Source organism: Musca domestica, unplaced genomic scaffold (assembly GCF_030504385.1).
Source record: "Musca domestica strain aabys unplaced genomic scaffold, Musca_domestica.polishedcontigs.V.1.1 3, whole genome shotgun sequence".
Taxonomy (NCBI): Eukaryota; Metazoa; Arthropoda; class Insecta; order Diptera; family Muscidae; genus Musca; species Musca domestica.
The window spans coordinates 2,300,095-2,322,647 of NW_026712299.1; the positions used below are offsets into that span (position 1 = coordinate 2,300,095).

The 22,553-nt window shown below is 32.2% G+C and overlaps 1 protein-coding gene across 2 annotated transcripts in view; it reads left to right on the forward strand.

Annotated features, from left to right (window-relative positions):
* The window catches only part of LOC101894833 (mucin-4-like), a 203,953-nt gene that overhangs the window by 112,440 nt on the left and 68,960 nt on the right, over window positions 1–22,553 (forward strand). For both annotated transcript variants that reach the window (XM_059124549.1, XM_059124550.1), the window contains 2 exons: window positions 6,604–6,749; window positions 19,385–19,545. In XM_059124549.1, the coding sequence (XP_058980532.1) occupies window positions 6,604–6,749; window positions 19,385–19,545 (307 nt within the window). The remainder of the gene's footprint in view (window positions 1–6,603; window positions 6,750–19,384; window positions 19,546–22,553) is intronic.

A 22,553-nucleotide genomic window follows, 5' to 3' on the forward strand; every position in this document is an offset into this window, starting at 1 on the left:
CGCCATTTTTGATCCCCTGAGTGATAAATTTTCTTAGGTACTATACATAACGGACTATTGTATGGCGAATTACTTTCCTTTATAATGCCCTGTTTTAACATTTCATCTATTTGTCTATATATTTCTTTTTCGTGGATTTGAGGGTAGCGATACATTTTTGTATATAATGGTCTGTCATTCGTTGTATGTATTTCATGTTGAACTAGATTTGTGTTTGTCAAAGTTTGGCTCTCAGTATATATTAAGTCTTTATATGTTTCTAAAAGAAAATCTAGTTGTAAAGATTCCTCCTTATTTAAGCCATGGTATAGTTGATCCAATATATTATTGTCAATTTCTGTTATTTCTAACCGATAAATCTCATGATCCAAATATGGACACGTTTTAACAAATTCTATGGTATTTTGATTTATTGTCAGTGTCTCTGATTTCATATCAATAATTGCACCTAATGGTTTTAAAATATTCTGTCCCAGAATTGCATCGAATTGCTTCCCATCAAATTTTGTTAATTTCCAAGAAATAGTACCGTCTTCTTGGAATTCAATTGGCAGTTGTGATATAATTTCATGAGTTATATTAGTCCTATTATTCAACGATGAGAAGCATAAAGGAGTTTTTAATGGTAATCTCTTATATTCTTGTAACTTATCTTCATTTAATAGGGATGTTGATGATCCAGTGTCAACCAAAGTCTTAATTTTATGATCACCAATCGTAAGTGTTACTATTGGAAGTGGTTTGGATGGGCACCTATGTGAAAATTTACTTCATCTTGAACTAGGTTAGGAGAACCCTCTTGGAAATGTTCTACATCCATTTGTATATTATTACTATGTCGGGAATTTGTACTATTTGTTTTGTGGAATGTATTTTTAGGTATTGCTCCCTGAGAGGAATTGGTATTATATCTATTGGGATACCAATTGTTATTATTTTGGGGATAGTTTTCTTGGAAATTACTATTTGTTCTATTTGAAAAATTTCTACTTTGTGTACCATAATTATTATAATTAGATTTGTTTTGATAATTATTTTTATGTTGTCCGAAATTATGAAATGGTGTTGGGGAGTGAACAGGTCTATGTACATTTTGGTTCTCAAAGTTGTGCTGTAATATTGTACTTCTTTTAATAGAGTTACAGTGGCAGTTGTTGTTATTACCTTCTTTATTAAAATTATTACGAATTAACCCCTCTCTTTCTAGTAAATTAAAAGCTTCTCTTAATTTTACAATGTTTCTATTAATTATAACTGATGCTAAATTTACGTCTATGTTATTTATGAATGTCTTTAAAATAATTTTTTCTGAATTTACATTATTAAATTCAGCAGGTTTTTCCTTATCATATTCGAATTTCTCATTAATTTTACATAAAATATCTCTTAAAAAGTTATAATAATTCACAATATTACTATTTCTCGCAGCAAACGCATCTTGAAAGAGTTGATGGTAACTTTCTCTTACCCCAAAATTACTAATCAATGCTTCCTTTACCTCCTCCCACGTTGGATTCAGCCCCAATGTTCTCAATATATGGAGAGCTTGTCCCTGCAACTTATTTAGAACAACTCTCTGATAAATGTATTCCTTAACATCTGGATTTGATTGCACAAGAGTGAAAACAGTTTCTACTTCTCTTAAAAATGATGAGAGAGCATAAGCATCGTCGCCTCTAAACTCGTGGATTCTCTGAGCGTCTTTTAGAACATCATTGGTAGACAGCATTTTTTTATTTGATTTTTGTTTAATTAGAGATGAGAGTGATATTTATTTGCGGCTGGTTCGCTCTTCTGTAATTCTTTCTTTTCTTTATAATATTTTTTTTTGTTTATTATTTTTTCTTTGTTGTTATGATTGTTACTATGCCAAATTTTTGCAAGTTTCTTTTCTTTACATATTTTTTTTATTTTTGCTTTGCTTTGCTTTGCTAAGACTGTTACTATGCCATTTTTTAAAGTTTTTATTGGTTACATAATCATTTGATTTGATGATGAAATTTTATCAAGTTTTTAAGGTTTTAGGAAATTTAAAATTAAATTTTAGACTTTAAATATTAATAAGAATAGGTTATTTTATTTTCGGTGTAGTAGTTTGTACTTTTGTACACTTTTTCACTTAGTTAATAAAAATTAGGTATACACATACCTTTTGATATTTAAATGATTTTCTTTAAATTTGGTTTAGTTTTTGAATTGCAAGAAGTGCCCTTCAATTATTTTTTTTTTTTTCAAAACTTCAGTTTAAAAAATGGTTCGACAAACGACTGCGCCAGTTAAGTAATTTAAATAAAACAATTTATGGTTTTTTCAATTTTAAATTATATTTGTATTTGATCCGGTTTACAACCTTGTATTCCGACAGTCACAATTAAACTAAACTTAAAACTAGAATACATAATTTTATAACTTTGTTCTAAAACTAAGAATGAAAAGAAATAACGGTACGTTGATAAAAATATGGAAAGAAGATGTTATAATAAAAATTAAGACTAAAACTAGGTAAAAAGAAAGTAGGTAATGATAATCAAAAATAAGAGAAAACAAAGAGAAGAATATTTTACATTGGTTTGATACAAATATTTCGTATCATAACTTATGCACTCCACAAGACTGATATTTAACATCAGATATCAGATACAGCCTAGCAATTCATACATCAAATGTTATCAAGTTCGGTTCAAATTTCGATATAGCTCCCATGTATATCTTCATCTTCCGATTTTAGGTTTCTTGTGCACCAAATGGCTAATATCAGTCCAAATGGTGTGAATTTTGGCACTTCCGACCGAATTTAGTATAGAAATAAATACTTTTAATTTGGTGGAAATCGGTTCCGATATAGCTATATCTCCCATATATATGTTTCTTCCGATTTGGTGTGTAAGTCCCTCACATTCGTAATATACGCCCCACAAAAATGATATTTGGTACCCGATATATGATTCAGCCCAGCAATACATGATTCAAATTTTATCAAGATCAGATAAGATTTGGATATAGCTTCCCTATATATCTTCGTCCGATTTAAGGTTTCTTCTGCACCAAATGGCTAGTTTCAGCCCAAATGAGTGAAAGTTGCACTTCCTAGCGAATTAATTCTAGTTTCATTTAAAACTTGATTGAAATCGGTTCAGATATAGCTCTAGCTCCATACATACGTTTCATCCGATTTGGTGTTTAAATCTCCAACTTTCGGAATATGCACTCTACCATAATCATATTTTGTTTCATATATCTCATAGAGTTCAATATAAACCTTTCTTTTACGAGAGCTTTACTAAATATGCATAGTGGTGTAGGGTATCATATAGTCGGCCCCGTCCGACTTTTGAGCTTTCCTTACTGGTTAGAACTAGAATTCCGAAATTTTATATATAGCTTTGGACGAAGATTCCAAAGTTTCGATTAAAACATTTTACGATTTCGGTACTTTTAAGAAACCAATCTGCAATAAATGGGAACGAGAACAGCTAGAATTCTTGAATTTATAATAAAAACGGTTGGTTAAAACTCTATGAAGGCCATATTAAACCTGGGGCTTATATTGAATCGATTTTTGAAAGAAGGTATTTTTCCATTCAAAAATATAATAATTAAACCACAATCAATTTTGTTTGGAAATCCCAAAATTAGGTTCTTGTTCTGGTGATTTGGGAAAGTTCCCTAACGTTCTAAAATTCAAAATGAAAAATTCGGTTGGAGGCTTTAAGTAGTTTAAATCAACCAATAGTAATGTCCATATTAATACTCAATATCGATTCTATTGGAAGCACCTGTAATTATTTTTTAAGAAACAAGTAAAATATAGTTTTCTAACTATCATTACTTGCTGGCCTTCAGCTCAAGCTAAGATATGCACCATTTCCAAAAGTATGTCTGGCAATTTTGTTGGATATCGCTTCGGAATTAGATATAGGTCCTACATATATTTTCGTCCGATATCGCCATATGTGTAATATTCGGCCAAATAGAATGGATTTCACCACATCCGATCGAATTCATTTTCGAAGCGAATACTTCAAATTTTCTGAAAATCGTTTCAGATATACCTATATCTCCCATACGTACGTTTCATCCGATTTCGGGTTTAAGTACCATACACAACAGTGATATTTGCATTTTTCTTTCTCTGAAAAAATGTACAACGAATTCGGAAAATTCGTTAAATTTGGTTTGTTTAGAAACTCAAAATTAAATTTAATCTAGGATATACCAATATCTGTTTTGAAGATGGTAGAGATTGGACAATTTCTTCTGATACCTCTCCCACAAAGGACCAAGGTTTTGAATAACCAAAATAATCATAAAATCCAAAAAAAAAAAAAAAAAAAAAAAAAAAAAAACATCCGGTTTTTATCATATTACACACATCCTATTATATCTACTAACACAAGATTTGATGTGAATATGGAATATATCGGTTGTCTCCTTCAGGTACTTTCCACACAAAGGGTCAACATTTTGAATATCCGTGAAGTTCATAAAACACGAAATTAACATCCGATTCCATTCAAACTTGGTACATCTCAATATTTCCAAAAACACAAGATATGCTAAGAATATGGTACAGATAGGGCCATTCCTTCTGGTACCTCCCACACAAAGGGTCAAAGTTTTGAATAACTAAAACGATTATTAAATCCGAAAAAAGGCATCCAGTTCTCTCGGTTTTTATCATATTACACACATCCTATTATATCTACTAACACAAGATTTGATGTGAATATGGAATATATCGGTTGTCTCCTTCAGGTACTTTCCACACAAAGGGTCAACATTTTGAATATCCGTGAAGTTCATAAAACACGAAATTAACATCCGATTCCATTCAAACTTGGTACATCTCAATATTTCCAAAAACACAAGATATGCTAAGAATATTGTACAGATAGGGCCATTCCTTCTGGTACCTCCCACACAAAGGGTCAAAGTTTTGAATAACTAAAACGATTATTAAATCCGAAAAAAGGCATCCAGTTCTCTTCTAATATCACACATCAAATAAAAAACAAGTTAAAAGCTGTAAGTTCGGCCGGGCCGAACTTTGAATACCCTCCATAATTTGGAACGAGTTTGGCGATTTTCAAAAAAAAAAAAAAAAAAATAAAACCCGTTAAAAATGCTGTTAAAATCTTAAAAATACCGAATGGAGCCATTATATTGGGGTCTATATGACGACGGGGATCTGCATAGACAACTTCTGTCATAAGCCGTTAAAAAATTCAAATGCGAAAAAAATTCGGTGCAATACGAAGACGTGGACCTGCACAGCCAATTTTTGTCATAGGCTGTAGTATCCATTACGAACTCCAAATGCCAAATTTGAAAAAATGCCGGTGAATAATGTCGCTTAAATCACCAAATACGGAAATTTGCTATACCAAAACGTGGACCTACATGGCCCATTTTCAATACCAAAAAGTGTGAAGACATAACATATATTTGAGTAAAATTTTATCAACCTGCTTCATTTCGTTCGGAAGCTAGAGTGATTTTCACAGACGGACGGACGTTGCCAAATCGACATAGAATTTTATGCTGATCAAGAATATATATACTTTGTGGTGTCTAAAATGTATATTTCGAGGTGTTACAAACGGGATGACAAACTTAATATACCCTCCATACTATGGTGGAGGGTATAAAAATCAAACTCTCAAAGCGGATAATATTCCATATTATCTACTACTAAGTACCTATCATCTAAACATCCACAAAAAAATACAAACCTAGATATTTTTTCACAAAGCAAGAATATCCTTTCATTTTCTTAAAATATTTTATATCTTGCTTGCTTTAAATAAATAATTTATTTGTTCATATGTTTGCATATAAAATTCATACATAAATTTGTGTGGTTTACGAACTGGGCAAACAAACACATGATTCCCACCAAGAAACAAAGAAAAAAACATAACCAAGAAAACCGAAAAACATGCGGGCATAATGTAAGGAAGGAAATAATCAGGAAAAGGTTATGAGGTCATCAAGGATTTCGATTTATGTTCCCAGTTGTTTATGTTTCCTATTATTGATGTGCAGATGGCAGCATGGCTAGTAGAGGGAAAGGGGGAGCTTGTGTTTTTAAGTCATATTTTCCCACATGAGTGCGTGTGTGTGTGTGTGTGTGTGTTGGCTCGTGTGTTGCCATTTGCTGATGGATATTTGATAAATCTACCTTTTTTCGTTTCTCTTTAATATTCAGCCTCAAGCATTTCCATTTTTTGTTGTTCTTGCTCTTTCCTTATATCCTTCTTGCGGTTGCTGAGGTCTGTTTGGCTGGAGTGAAAAAATTGAATATTTATTAAGAGGAAATTTATGACAAGGATCTGCTTATTTGAATAATGAAATCAATGGAGAAATGAAAACAAATACCCAAAATCCGTAGATACCATTCGACGATATGCGTAGCCACCATACATATGTGTCCCCATAAACAATTTTATTTTGGAACAACGCCATATAGTATTATAACCCACTTTTTTCTGCCTTCGGTTTTGTTTTTGTCCTTCTTTATTTGCTTTCAATTTCCTTAACCTTTTTTGAATGGTGTTTTTTTAACATTTCTTTTTATCCATGTCCTTTTCCTCTTCTTTACAGACACCGGAGAACTGTAAAACGGACAAGGACTGCACAGCCATGATGGTCTCCTGGGAGGGAGAGGCTGAAATCCAATCAGGCGATATATTAATTGTTGAAATAAACGATGCCCTCTTAAATCCGAAGGAGGTAAATCTAACAACCAGGTAAGTTGGACTAGTCAAGGACATTCGATTATCCTTGGGAGAGTTATTTGAGTAAAGTCGAGAGGTAGAAAGAGAGATAGAGAGTTTGCTCATTTTACCCACTATTTGTCTTCTAAGTTTTTGTTTTTGTTGTCGTCTTTGTGAAAATAATGAAAATTTTAAAGAAACGGCATTTATCTGAGTCTTCTTTTTCTTGAGTTTTGCAAGTTTCTTAAGGCTATTGTATTCTTTGCGTGGAAAGCTATGACATTTCTCTGCCTTACTTATCGCATTACTCGCTTCATTAAATAATAAAAGATAGTGGACGGATTTGCTTGGAAATTTAATGACCCTGGGAAAGTTGTGTCGGAATTCGAACAAAATTAAATGCTGGAAACAAACTTTAATTACAAACTCAAGAAGAGAACGAAAACAGGAGATGATTTTGATATCAAATTAAAAAGTTCTTTATACAAGTTTATGGCCCTTGACAAAATATTCTTTAAAAAATCCACGTTTATTGTTGGGATGGTCCTTGCAAAAATATTCTTTAAAAAATCCACGTTTTTTAGTCTTTTGGTCCTTGAAAAAATATTCTTTAAAAAATCCACGTTTATTGTTGGGATGGTCCTTGCAAAAATATTCTTTAAAAAATCCACGTTTTTTAGTCTTTTGGTCCTTGAAAAAATATTCTTTAAAAAATCCACGTTTATTAGTCTTTTGGTCCTTGAAAAAATATTCTTTAAAAAATCCACGTTTATTAGTCTTTTGGTCCTTGAAAAAATATTCTTTAAAAAATCCACGTTTATTAGTCTTTTGGTCCTTGAAAAAATATTCTTTAAAAAATCCACGTTTATTAGTCTTTTGGTCCTTGAAAAAATATTCTTTAAAAAATCCACGTTTATTAGTCTTTTGGTCCTTGAAAAAATATTCTTTAAAAAATCCACGTTTATTAGTCTTTTGGTCCTTGAAAAAATATTCTTTAAAAAATCCACGTTTATTTGTCTGATGGTCCTTGAAAAAATATTCTTTAAAAAATCCACGTTTATTTGTCTGATGGTCCTTGAAAAAATATTCTTTAAAAAATCCACGTTTATTAGTCTTTTGGTCCTTGAAAAAATATTCTTTAAAAAATCCACGTTTATTAGTCTTTTGGTCCTTGAAAAAATATTCTTTAAAAAATCCAAGTTTATTAGTCTTTTGGTCCTTGAAAAAATATTCTTTAAAAAATCCACGTTTATTAGTCTTTTGGTCCTTGAAAAAATATTCTTTAAAAAATCCACGTTTATTAGTCTTTTGGTCCTTGAAAAAATATTCTTTAAAAAATCCACGTTTATTAGTCTTTTGGTCCTTGAAAAAATATTCTTTAAAAAATCCACGTTTATTAGTCTTTTGGTCCTTGAAAAAATATTCTTTAAAAAATCCACGTTTATTAGTCTTTTGGTCCTTGAAAAAATATTCTTTAAAAAATCCACGTTTATTAGTCTTTTGGTCCTTGAAAAAATATTCTTTAAAAAATCCACGTTTATTAGTCTTTTGGTCCTTGAAAAAATATTCTTTAAAAAATCCACGTTTATTAGTCTTTTGGTCCTTGAAAAAATATTCTTTAAAAAATCCACGTTTATTAGTCTTTTGGTCCTTGAAAAAATATTCTTTAAAAATCCACGTTTATTAGTCTTTTGGTCCTTGAAAAAATATTCTTTAAAAAATCCACGTTTATTTGTCTGATGGTCCTTGAAAAAATATTCTTTAAAAAATCCACGTTTATTAGTCTTTTGGTCCTTGAAAAAATATTCTTTAAAAAATCCACGTTTATTAGTCTTTTGGTCCTTGAAAAAATATTCTTTAAAAAATCCACGTTTATTAGTCTTTTGGTCCTTGAAAAAATATTCTTTAAAAAATCCACGTTTATTAGTCTTTTGGTCCTTGAAAAAATATTCTTTAAAAAATCCACGTTTATTAGTCTTTTGGTCCTTGAAAAAATATTCTTTAAAAAATCCACGTTTATTAGTCTTTTGGTCCTTGAAAAAATATTCTTTAAAAAATCCACGTTTATTAGTCTTTTGGTCCTTGAAAAAATATTCTTTAAAAAATCCACGTTTATTAGTCTTTTGGTCCTTGAAAAAATATTCTTTAAAAAATCCACGTTTATTAGTCTTTTGGTCCTTGAAAAAATATTCTTTAAAAAATCCACGTTTATTAGTCTTTTGGTCCTTGAAAAAATATTCTTTAAAAAATCCACGTTTATTAGTCTTTTGGTCCTTGAAAAAATATTCTTTAAAAAATCCACGTTTATTAGTCTTTTGGTCCTTGAAAAAATATTCTTTAAAAAATCCACGTTTATTAGTCTTTTGGTCCTTGAAAAAATATTCTTTAAAAAATCCACGTTTATTAGTTTTTTTTTGGTCCTTGAAAAAATATTCTTCAAAAAATCCACGTTTATTAGTCTTTTGGTCCTTGAAAAAATATTCTTTAAAAAATCGACGTTTATTGGCCTTTTGGTCCTTGAAAAAATATTTTTAAAAAAATCAACTTTTATTGGTCTTTTGGTCCAATAAAAGTTGAAAAAATATTTTTAAAAAAATCAACTTTTATTGGTCTTTTGGTCCTTGAAAAAATATTTTTTAAAAAATCAACGTTTATTGGTCTTTTGGTCCTTGAAAACATACTTTTAAAAAAATCCACGTTTATTGGTCTTTTGGTCCTTGAAAAAATATTCTTTAAAAAAATCAACTTTTATTGGTCTTTTGGTGCTTGAAAAATATTTTTTTCAAAAATCCACGTTTATTTGTCTTTTGGTGCATGAAAAAATATTCTTTAAAAAATCCACGTTTATTGGTCTTTTAGTCCTTTGAAAAAATATTCTTTAAACAATCCACGTTTATTGGTCTTTTGGTCCTTGAAAAAATATTCTTTAAAAAATCCACGTTTATTGGTCTTTTGGTCCTTGAAAAAATATTCTTTAAAGAATCCACGTTTATTGGTCTTTTGGTCCTTGAAAAAATATTCTTTAAAAAATCCACGTTTATTGGTCTTTTGGTCCTTGAAAAAATATTCTTTAAAGAATCCACGTTTATTGGTCTTTTGGTCCTTGAAAAAATATTCTTTAAAAAATCCACGTTTATTGGTCTTTTGGTCCTTGAAAAAATATTCTTTAAAAAATCCACGTTTATTGGTTTTTTTGGTCCTTGAAAAAATGTTCTTTTAAAAAATCCACGTTTATTGGTCTTTTGGTCCTTGAAAAAATATTCTTTAAAAAATCCAGGTTTATTGGTCTTTTGATCCTTGAAAAAATATTTTTTAAAAAATCAACGTTTATTGTTCTTTTGCTCTTTGAAAAAATATTTTTTTGGTCTTTTGGTCCTTGAAAAAATTTTTTTTTTTTAAAACACACGTTTAACGGTCTTTTGGCCCTTGAAAAAAAATTTCCGTTCAAAAAAATTTAAAAATCGACTGTTCTAACTGCAAATTATTTTCACCCCGGATTTACGCTTTGGACAATCTAAGGGAATATGCGAGTTTTTCCTTACAAATCCCTGCTACATAGTTACAAAACATTTTCAACCGCCTAAGGATATAAAATTAATACTTTTTTAAAAATTTAAAATATTCCTCTTTCTGTTTTTTTTTTTTTTTGCATAGCTGTTAATTGAATATTAAACATACAAAAATAAAATCTTTGCAACTCAAATGTGTGCGGGTCTGGGGGCTTGGCAAAACAAATGCTGAAAAAAGGGAAAATATTTTTTCTTCTGATTTATCTGCAGCATAACAAAGTAATATTTGATAAGATCCCACATCCATAAGCTAAATCCACTTTAAATGTCCCCGGGGGGAAAATACTGCAAAAGGGAAATCTGTTGGTGTGGCAGCACTTAAATTTGAACATAAAATTTATTTTATGTGAATGTTTTTCGCTTTGCGCATACATTTACATTTAATGTTGAGTTTTTATGTGGGATTGTTTTTATTAGTTCCAGGTTTCCGTTTTTTTTTTTTTTTTTGCCATTCATAATCGTCTATTCTGCATTGCCCTAGTCCGTGTTTTGTTGTGTTTTTTTTATCAAGTTGAAAAACAACAAGAATGAATAAAATGTTAAATATCTGTTTTTACACCTTTCCTTTTTTCATGACATTTTTCCATAAACAAAGTTATGGCCCCGGGGCTATTATAAGAACAAAAAGAAGAAGAAGGCAACCCCAACATCCTTTGTAGTTAATGAAAAGTATACAACAATGGAATTGGTGTGTGGGATGATGAAAATGAAAAATATAAAATGAAAATATTAATTTAATAAATTAAAAAACATAATCGTGTATGTAACGAGTTGGAGGGATTTTATTGTGGGATACTTGGTTTTAATTATAGCCATGGGAACGCTTCAAAAGTGTTTTTCTTTTTTTGCTACATTAATATTATATCTTAAAAAAAAGTCCAAGTAAAATTTATCTAAATTGAAGTTTACCAAAGCTAATTTAATTCTAAAAAATATTTGTGAAAAGCAGCCATCGGTCTATGGAAGAGGAATAGCCACTTCCAATAACAAAAAACCTTGGACAAGTACCTAAACTATATTTTGTTAGATCCAATTTTTAGATACAAGTCATTACGTATATTTTGAGGTTTGTTCAGTGTTAAAATCTAATTTTGAAAATGCTATGATTAAAGAAGTACAAATGATATTCCGCGTATACATAATATTCTCCGTCCTGTTTAATACTCATACGCTCCATACGCCATACTCTAGTAAAACAAGTTAAAAAGTATCTGTCGGTTTTGTTGACAGATGTATACCCTCAGCCAATGTATGATTATTTAAAAATATTTTGACATCTGTCATGACTATTCAAATGTTTAACCCCTTATGAAGTAAGTTCCGAAGGAATGGGCCAATATTGGTCATTTCGTATCGGACCTAAATAAATATGACATAAATATTGGTAATTTCCTTCACTTTACATGATAATATGATAATTTTTAGAAAATGTTAACATGTGCGTGAGGTACCAGATATAGTCGACCGAAGTATTAAATTTCCAAGCTTCATCTAATACATATAATATTTTTATATGTATGGTCAATATTACAAGAAAATCGAACATTTATTACAATTTATTTATTTATTTAGGTTTCCGGCAAAGAGAGATATATATAGATATAGCAAGCTATAAAGAATCGCTGACTTGTTTGGCAAGTTATGACAGATAAAAATTAAAAAAAAATAACCAGTAAAGTAAGTCCTAAAGTCGGGCGGGGCCGATTTTATGATACCCTACACCACTTTGCTGATTTAGTTGAGCTCCACATAACAATTAGAAGTTTTTATGGGAGAATTCAATCGTACACGCTATGATTATAATTTAAAGCTCAAAGGACTAAATACGCCGAAGCATTTGTATCTTTTAAAATCGGACTTGTATTGCCCATTTGATGCAAAATTAATTTGAAATCAGTTAAAGAGATCTGAACCGATCTCGATAAAATTTAGCAAAGATATTTCTGAGCTGTATTTGATATATTTCCCTGAATATCGTTGTTACGAAGTGCATATTACGGATGTGTGTAACAAATACAACAAATCGGATTAACAATATATATGGGAGCTATAGCTATATCTGAACCGATCTTCACCAAATTTGACATACTAGCTTCTAGACTCATTTCGGTCGTAAATGCCAAATTCCATCCCATGTGGACAAATATTAGACGTTTGGAGCACAATAAAATGTAAATCGGACGAAGTTATGTATGGGAGCTATATCCAAATCTGAACCGATCTCCATAAAATTTAGCAAATGTATTTCTGAGCTGTATTTGATATATTTCCCCAAAATATTGTTGTTACAGAGTGCATATTACGGCTGCGAACGACAAAAATAGCAAATCGGATGAAAAATATATATGGGAGCTATAGCTATATCTGAACCGATTTCGATCAAATTTGGCATACTTATTTTCAGGTTTAATTTGGTTGTATCTGCAAAATTCCATACTATTCGGGCTGATATTACACGTTTGGTGCACAATAAAAGGCCAATCGGACGAAGATATATATGGGAGCTATATCCAAATTTTGACCGATTATCTCCAATTTCAATAGGGTTCGTTCTTGGGCCAAACAAATGATTTGTGCCAAATTTCATCTGGATAGGGCAATAAATGCGATCTGTACTTTGTTTAGAAAAATACATGGACAGACGGACGGACGGACAGACGGGCATGCATAAATCGACTCAGAATGTGATTCTATGCAGATCATCAAAAGGAACTATGGGTCTAACTTGTTTCCTTTTGCCTGTTACAAACAAATGCACAAAGACATAATACCCTGACCACCTTGTGGTGTAGGGTATAAAAAATATTATGATGTACCAAGTTTGGACCAAATCGGCTACTCCCTTCGTGCGCACCAGCCAGACAGACAGACGGACGGACGGACATCGCTAGATCGAATCCAAATGTTCTGAAACGGATTTGATACAAAGAGTCCTAGGTTCTAAAACCACTATTTCGACTATGCATGCGATTTGGAAACATGCATTAAATTGGTTATTGATATTTTGGTACTGAATTGACAATTTGATTTTGAGGTCTCTGTTGATATATTGGATTGAGGTGGTTTTTGAAAGGTGGTTTTGAAAAGTGTTCTCTATATCTACGAAAAGTACCAAATAGTACCATATTTGGTATTAGGATAGGGCATGGATCCTCAAATTTGATATTCAGGTATATATTGGTATCTGGGATTAAGAATGGGAGATGATATTGGAATTGTGTGCTATAATTGTACAAACAGGTACTAAATAGTACATATTGGGTATTGGGTGAAGAGAATTATCAAATTTGATATTGACTTATCTGTTAGTAACTAGGATTGAGACATTGAAGTATTGGATAGACGGATAGGGCTGGAATCCTCAAATTTGATATCGAAGTCTCTGTTGGTATCTGAGACAGAGATTTGGGAATGGTTTGGAAATGTGTACTATGATTGTACGAAAAGTACTAAGTGGTACTAAATTTGGTAATGTGTGAAGATATAGGGCTGGATTCCTAAAATTTGATATTGAGGTATATGTTGGTATCTGAAATTAAAATATGAATGTGGTTTTAGAAGTACGTACTGTAATTATTCGAAAACTACTAATTTTTACTAAATTTGGTATTGGGTGCAGAAATAGCGATGAAATCTTGAAAATTTAGTAATGGGGGTGATAAATGAGGTTGAGATATGAAAATTGTTTTGAAAATGCGTACTATAATTGTTCGGAAAGTACTAAATGGTACTAATTTTAGATCAATGTTGGTTTATAGGATGGAGCAATGTTGATTGATTTTGGTTTGCTTGCTAAATATTACGAAATTTTGTCTTGGGTGAAGGATAGAGCTGAAATTTTGAAATTCGATATTGAGGTCTATGTTGGTATCTAGGATTAAGGTGGTTTTCGAAATGTACACTATAATTCTACTAAAAGTACTAAGTTTGACATTGGGTGGAGGGATAGTGCGGGAATCCCGAAGCTTGTTATGGATGTCACTGTTGGTGTCTATGGAGCTGGCTTTAGATATGCGTACTTTAATGGTACTAAATTTGACATTGGGTGGAGAGATAGAGCTGAAATTCTGTAATTTGATATTGAGGACACTGTTGATTTCTCCAGTTAACACATGGAGATGTTCAAATTGTTTTGAACAGCAAAATTTGATATGGGTCCAATGTGCAAAGGACTTACTAATATCATTCGGAACTCATAATTTAACATTTTTGTGAATCCTTAAAGGCAGGTAGTGGCCCTCCTTGCTGTGATTCTGAAAATAGCAAGGTCCTTAACCAAGGAGTGTATGTGATTGGACAAGATTTCTCATTTCTCTTTCTTGAACAAAGGCACTATTCTCCCGACATCGTTGGCTGATTTCAGACATCGAGGATCATGCTTCATGCAAGATATTTTAATTTGGCCAATTCAGTCCTTGTTGGTTTCCATAAGATGTCTGTCTGATACCGCATTTAAACAACTAATATCCTGTGATCCAAGAAAGAGCCGGGTATTCCGGTATTTATAGGCGATTTCGATAGCAATCAGCTTTGTTCGCCGAAGTCGAAAAAATCCAAAATCCACATACTATTATTTATAAATGTTTTTGGTGGTGTATAAAGGAGAGTATTGAAAGTTCGGTTCGGTCGAACTCAATTTTTTTTAGGTTTTAAATCATGTCTTGTCATGTGTACAGATTTAGGTGTAAAAATCCAGAAATAATCGACTCCGCCTACGTCGAAATATTCTCATTACATACAACCTATCCCAACATCAATCTTATTGTATCCTCCTAATACCAAATATAACTAAGCCAATTTGGATTATCTTGCTGATACAAGAACAAAAAATACTCAAAAGAAAATCGGCAAAATACTGATTTTTATGTTCATCCCGTCACTCTGAACTACATCAATGAACACGACGGGCATTGCTTCCCACGTTTCTTTTTTAATTTCTTCATCAATATACAACGCCTCCACCCCTTATCAAATATTCAAAAAAAACCATGTCTGGAGGCATAACCTGACAACCCATTATGCATGTTTTCTTTCCCACAAAGAGAAAAAGACCGCACTCCCTATTTTCTTTCACTCGCCCAGATTTACATATGTTCTCCAAATATTTTTCCTTTCATCCAACCCTTTACATTTACATGCATCCATATCCAACTTGTATGCTCTGCTTACTACAAGATCCACACATATATGCTGATGTACTGATGTGTATGTATGCGTCTGTCTCTGTGTGTGTCAATTCAAAGGATTAGTGCTAAAAGGTTTTTAGGTCTACGCTCGTTGGAAATTCTTTGCACGGATTTAAAGTCACTTACAATATGGTTGAAGGTTATTCTCTTTTTTTTTTTTTTTTGTTGGTATTTGCATTTTACACTTTGGCCACTGCTACACGGAAAGCCATAGCACTTCCGGCAAAAAATGGCTAGCAGGGCAAAAAATGTAAATGATCGGTTGGCTTTAATATGGCTGCATAAATGTTCGCAAAGCCATGGATAGCTGGAAACTGAAAACTAAAATGGAGCTTTATTGAGATTGTTTTCAAACAACCTAATTGAAACATTTGAATAAACTTCAGCTACAGAAAGTGCTGTGAAGGTGAACTTTGAGAATATGGCTGATTGGTTGGAAATGGTTATAAAGGAGATTTTGCAGAACATCAACTTCAGCATGTTTTTGATTAGAAATTGAATAACAATATAACACATTGCTCATTATATTAAATGGGAATATTATATAAAACAGTGTTCTATGTTTGATATTAGCTGGCCATTGGAGTAAATGGGGACATTTGTCCTCATACCCAACGGCATTGTTGCGTTTGAAATTCAAGTCTGAATATTCACACACTTATCGGGGGATATTAAGTTTGACATCTCGTTTGTAACTCATGGAAATAATCAGTTTTGATCCATCAGAGTAAATTTCTATGGCGATTCACCCATGTTGGTTCTTTTATCTGTCCGTCTGTTTCAATCAAGCTAGGGTCCAAACCGGTTGTGATAGAAACCTAAAATTTAGCATAGAGCTGCCTTTTGTCTGTAGGCAAATCATGTGCAGAGATGAGCTAAATCGGGCAACGATTTTATATAGCCCCATATAACTGTACCTCCGGAGAGTCGGTACTTTGAATATTTCACCCACATTTTCCAACTGAATAGTTTAAAATTCGCTATTTTGAGTTCATAATGGGTTATAAATCCTGCGACAGAACATTGTTTATACACCTTACTATAATCGGTAGTTTGATGATTTTAGCCACAATTCCTAATGGAATATTTTAATATTCCTTCTTTTGAGTCCAAAATGGATTCTACCTTCTATGACAGAACATTGTCTATATAAAACCGAAATTTCCTACCATTTCCTAAATTTCCTAAATTTCCAGTCCTACAATGCAATTGTAATCATATTTCCAAATTTCAGGAATCCAACTCTATTGGTTCAACAAAAATTATAACTGAACCTAATTTAGTACACATAAGTACGAATTTCCAACACTATATACATTTCTCAGTGCCAGAATGCAATATTAATCTTATCTCTTAATTTCAGAATTCCAGGTCTATTGGTTCATCCAAATCGAAATTGTATCAAATTTAGTAACATTTAGTACCTTTCGGGTACATAATGTAAATTTCAAATTTCAGGATTCCAGCTCCATCCGTTCCTTCAAAATCGAATTGTACCAAATTTAGAACCCTTTTCGTATACACACGTCCAAAAGAACCTCCTTATATCGACTGTACTTCTCAACCTTGATTCATATTCTGAATGTCAATTTTTAGCTCTAACCGTGCACATGATACGAAATCCTATTAAACTTAGAACATTTTTGTACTTTTCGTACACTAATAGTGCGAATTCCAAATGAAAGATTTCCAGCTCTACTGCTTCCTCCAATACAAAGGGTACCATATCTAGTACCTTTTAATACTTTAGGTGCCGTTCTAGTTCGAATTTCTAAAAATCTAGTCTTATCTAAACGCTTCGGACCAAGAGTGACCATCATTATTAAATTTCGAGTAGTTACAAATATAACGCAAACTTAGTATATCCTCAGTACTATGCATTTTGCAGACTGACAGATAGATGGATATTTTTTTCCAAAGATGTATACTTCGCGGATCATAAAATTTGTATACCCTCCACCATACATAACATGGAGGGTATATTAATTTCATTGTTCCGTTTGTTACTCATCGAAATAATAATTTTAGATATTCTTGATCAACGTAAAATTCTAAGACGATTTAACCCTGTCCTTCTGTCCGTCTGTTGTAACCACTCTAGTGTCCAAACGAATAAAGATAGGAATCTAAAATTTTGCACACATCAGTCTTTATATTGGTATACGATATCGTATAGCCCTCATGTAAGGGTAACCCCGATATTCGGAGGTTGCAAAATTTTGAAATGAAATTATCTGAAAATCCACAAAAGAAGTTCCTTCTGAGTACTTACCCCCTGGAAGATAAATATCTACAAAGGTCCACGATATCGTATAGCCCACATACAACGATACCCCCGGATATTCGATATTTTGACGATTTTAGGGATATTATTCACCGGAGTTGTTCTAAATTTGGGTTTAGAATTCGTAATGGGTACTACAGACTATGACAAAAAATTGCGTAAACATGCTCACATCTTCGTATGCCCTCTATATAAAGGTACCACCCTATATTCAGTATTGTGATGATTTTAGCGACATTATTTATCGGAGTTGTTTCAAATTTCGTATTTAGAATTCGTAATGGGTACTACAGCCTATGACAAAAAATTGTGTATGCAGGTCTTCGTATAGGCCCCATATATCAGTACCTCCATATTCCGTATGTATTCCGTATTTTGATTTGGTTTTAGGTACAATATTCAACGAAATTGTTTGAAATTTCGTATTTGAAGTTCCCTATAGGTAGTGCAGTCTGTCACAGAAAATTGTCCTTGCAGGTCCATGTAAGAGTTGTTTCAAATTTCGTATAAAGAGTTAGTAATGGGAACCATAGTCTATGTCAGAAAATTGTCTATGCAGCTCCCGGTCTTCGTATATCTCCCATATATCAATACCTCCCTGTATTCGGTATTTTGATGATTTTAGGTACAATATTCACCGAAATTGTTTGACATTTGGGATTTGAAGTTCCTAGTATATACTACAGCTTGTGACAGAAAATTGACTAGGCAGACCCAGGTCTTCGCATAAGCCCCATATATCAGTACCTCTCTATATTCGGTATTTTGACGATTTTAGCTAAATTATTCACAGGATTTTTTTTAAGTTTCGTATTTTAGTATTGTAATGGTTTATGACCAAAGTTGACTGTGGGCCAGGTCCACGTCTTCGTATGGACTCCAATATAGCGACCAGTATTTTTAGGATTTTAACAGATTTTTTAATGGATCTTATTTTTTGAAAATTTCCAAATTTGTTCCAAATGGTGGAGGGTATTATGATTTTTTGCGTGTTAATTTTTAGAGCTTCGAACGTTATGAAATCTTTAATATGCGCCCACTTGTAAAAAAAATTTATTATGAATCGAAATTCATTTTTTTTTTTTGATTAAATTTCTGAAATCTACTAAAATATCGCCTTCCTTATGTTCTATTCTTCAATCACATAATTCTATTACCAACTTTCTATAAAATCCCACTCCTATACCCAAAGGTGGCAGGTAGTTCGGTTAACACGACATCTATCCCCAAAACTTAACTCTCAGCTCTCAACATTACCTAACAAATTTAATGTCCTTAAAACTCAATGGAAATTTTGTACAATTCCCTTTTCTGATGTTCTATTCAACACTGATTTGTGGATCCCTCAGAACTTGCTACTTGTTTTTTTTTTCCTCGCCATTAAAAGTTATTTTTCTTAACGTGTTTTTCTCTATTTTTCAAATTTTTTATACATTTGTGTTTTTTGTGTTTCTCTTTTCATATCTCTTTCTGCAACTTCACAAATGACAACAACGATGCTCTTGATGCTTGCGATGATGATGCTGCTGCTGTTTACTCTATGGCTGGCGATGTCAAATGTGCTATTGTATATCTCTATGTGTGTGGGTGTGTGTGCTTATTGTGAATTCTTTTATGTGGCTTCCGCAGTGCACACAACACTCAGGTGTATCAGGTAACACGTTCCGGACATGAACACTGTGACGTTACCGAGGGTATCCTGCTGGATATAACACCACTCATAGTCGATGGCAGAAAGTTGGTAACACTGTACGATAAGGACCTAACCGAAGGAGTTAACTTGCTAATTGGTGAGTATAGATTGTTGAATGAAATAAAATATATAATAAAAAGGATTCATAGAAAAAATATGCATTCGAATAAAGAAAAAAAAATATGTGTTTGTTAAAGTTTTGTAACTAATTCACATTGATAATGGGTAGCTATCGTTGTTAGTTTGTTTCAATGGGGAATAGAATAAAAAATAAAATGAAAAAAAAAAAAAATGAAATCTAATAAAAGGATGCCATGAAAACTCATATTGCAATGGATGTATTTGTGTATTATGTGTATGTGTTGGTAATTTGCATAGAAATGCATGTAATAAGAGGGAAGTGAAAACAGTCCTTGATTGTTTCTGATTATTAGGGGTATTCATCATGTCAAATTAATGCCACTTCCTGAAGTGACTGAAATATAATATAATTCAAATAATTCAATGCTGTGGAATTCTATTAAAATGCAGTGAAGGCTGCATCAACCCAGCAAAGATTTTTGTAGCCTCCGCCATAATAAGGAGGAAATATTATTTTTTTTATTTTCGGGTGATATATCTCGAAATATCTCTCTGTCAACTATTATTCACAAGCTTTGAATCCATGGATTTGTATGGATAACTAAGTAAGGCAAGGTCGATGTCAAATTTTACAAAAAAAAAAAAAAAACAGCAGAGAAAGTCCTAATGCCGGGCGAGGCCGACTTTATGATACCCTACACCACTTTTAAACTATTATTCACAAGCTATGAATCCATGGATTTTGTGGATAACTAAGTAGGGCAAGGTGGATGTCAAATTTTACAAAAAAAAAAAAAAAACATAGTAATGAAAGTCCTAAAGCCGGGCGGGGCCGACTTTATGATACCCTACACCACTTTGCTAATTTAGTAGAGCTCCACATAACAATCAAAAGCTTTTGTGGGAGAATTCCATCATACACGCTATGATTATAATTATAATTTATGATTATAATTATAATGTATCTTTTAAATTCGCACTTGTATTGCCCATTTGGTGCACAATTAATTTAAAATCGGACAATCGGGAGCTATATCCAAATCTGAGCCGATCTCGATAAAATTTAGCAAAGGTATTTCTGAGCTGCATTTGATATATTTCCCAAAATATTTTTATTACAGAGTGCATATTACGGCTGCGGAGGGCTAAAATAACAAATCGGATAAACAATATATATATATGGGAGCTATAGCTATATCTGAACCGATTTCGATCAAATTTGGCATACTACCTTCTAGACTCAATTCGGTTGTATGTGCCAAATTCCATCCCATTTGGGCAAATATTAGACTTTTGGTGCACAATAAAAGGCAAATCGGACGAAGATATATATGGGAGCTTTATCCAAATCTGAGCCGATCTCGATAAAATTTAGCAAAGGTATTTCTGTTTTCCCTAAGTATTTTTATTACAGAGTGCATATTACGGCTGCGGCTGATAAAAATAACAAATCGGATGAACAATATGTATGGGAGCTATAGCTATATCTGAACCGATTTCCATCAAATTTGGCATTCTTATTTTCAGGCCTAATTTGGTTGTATGTGCAAAATTCCATACTATTCGGGTTGATATTACACGTTTGGTGCACAATAAAAGGCAAATCTGACGAAGATATATATGGCAGCTATATCTAAATTTTTACCGATTATCTCCAATTTCAATAGGGTTCGTCTTTGGGCCCAACAAATGTTGTTTGGAAAATTTCATCTCAATCGGATAATAAATGCGACCTACATTTTGTTCACAAGAATACATGGACAGACGGACGGACAGACGGACGGACAGACGGACGGACAGACGGACTGACATGCATAAATCAACTCAGAAAGTAATTCTATGCAGATCATCAAAAGGAACTATGGGTCTATCTCGTTTCCTTTTGCCTGTTACAAACAAATGCACAAAGACATAATACCCTGACCACCTTGTGGTGTAGGGTATAAAAATAAAAAAAAAAATATTGCACAGAAAGAGTATAGATGATCCAATTTTGTTCAAACTTAGCAAATCCAAATTTTTGAATCAGTGCTAGATCGTATGCGAAAATGGGCAATATGAACCCACTCCATCAAGTACCTCCCCCACAAGAGATCCAAATTTGGAATAATTATAACTCTTATAAAGTAATGAATAAGTGTTATAATGAATTTTGAATAATTATATCTTTCATAAAATACGAAATAAGCATCAGATTCTCTTCAAATTTCACAAATCCCACTATTTCTATCAACACAAAACCAGGTTTTAAGATGGAATATGCCGGACAACTTCTTCTGGTACCTTCCCCACAACGGGTCAAAATTTTGAATAGCGCGAAATATACGGTTCCTTTCAAACTCGGCATATCTCAATGTTTCCATCAAAAAAGAACAAAATTTGAAGATGGAATATATCGGGACACTCCTTCTGATACCTCCCCCACAACGGGTTAAAATTTTGAATAATAAAATGGAGAATAAACATCCGATTGTTTTCAAATTGAACATATCCCAATATTTTTCTCAAGCAAAATGTGGTGGGAAGTTATTATATATTGAACCACAATTTCACAATTTTTAATACTTATATCTCTCATAACCTGCGAAACAGTTCTTCGATACTTTTCAGACTTGGTAAATCTACATATTTTTCTATATCAAATTTGTTAAAATTGGTTAGACGTCTGATATTTTGATCAATTGTCAAAAACTTCCGTTAAACGGGATCGTAACAAGACAAAATATTTCACAAAATTATGTGACAAAAATTTTACTGTAGGTCCTAGAAGACATTAAATTAAAAAAAATTATGTTTAAGTGTTTTTTTTTTACAGTTAATTTAACATGTATCCAATCCAGGACAAAATCACCCTTTATACATTATTTTTTGAGGAGAGAGTGAGTCTCGGAAAAAATAAATTTGTATACATACGTACATTTTTGTTAATAAATATCATTGTTTATTTCTGCAAAACTTAGCATTCTTTCTTAATTTGCTATAAAATTTAAACAAGATGCACCAAGAGGTGAATTTTAATTTTTT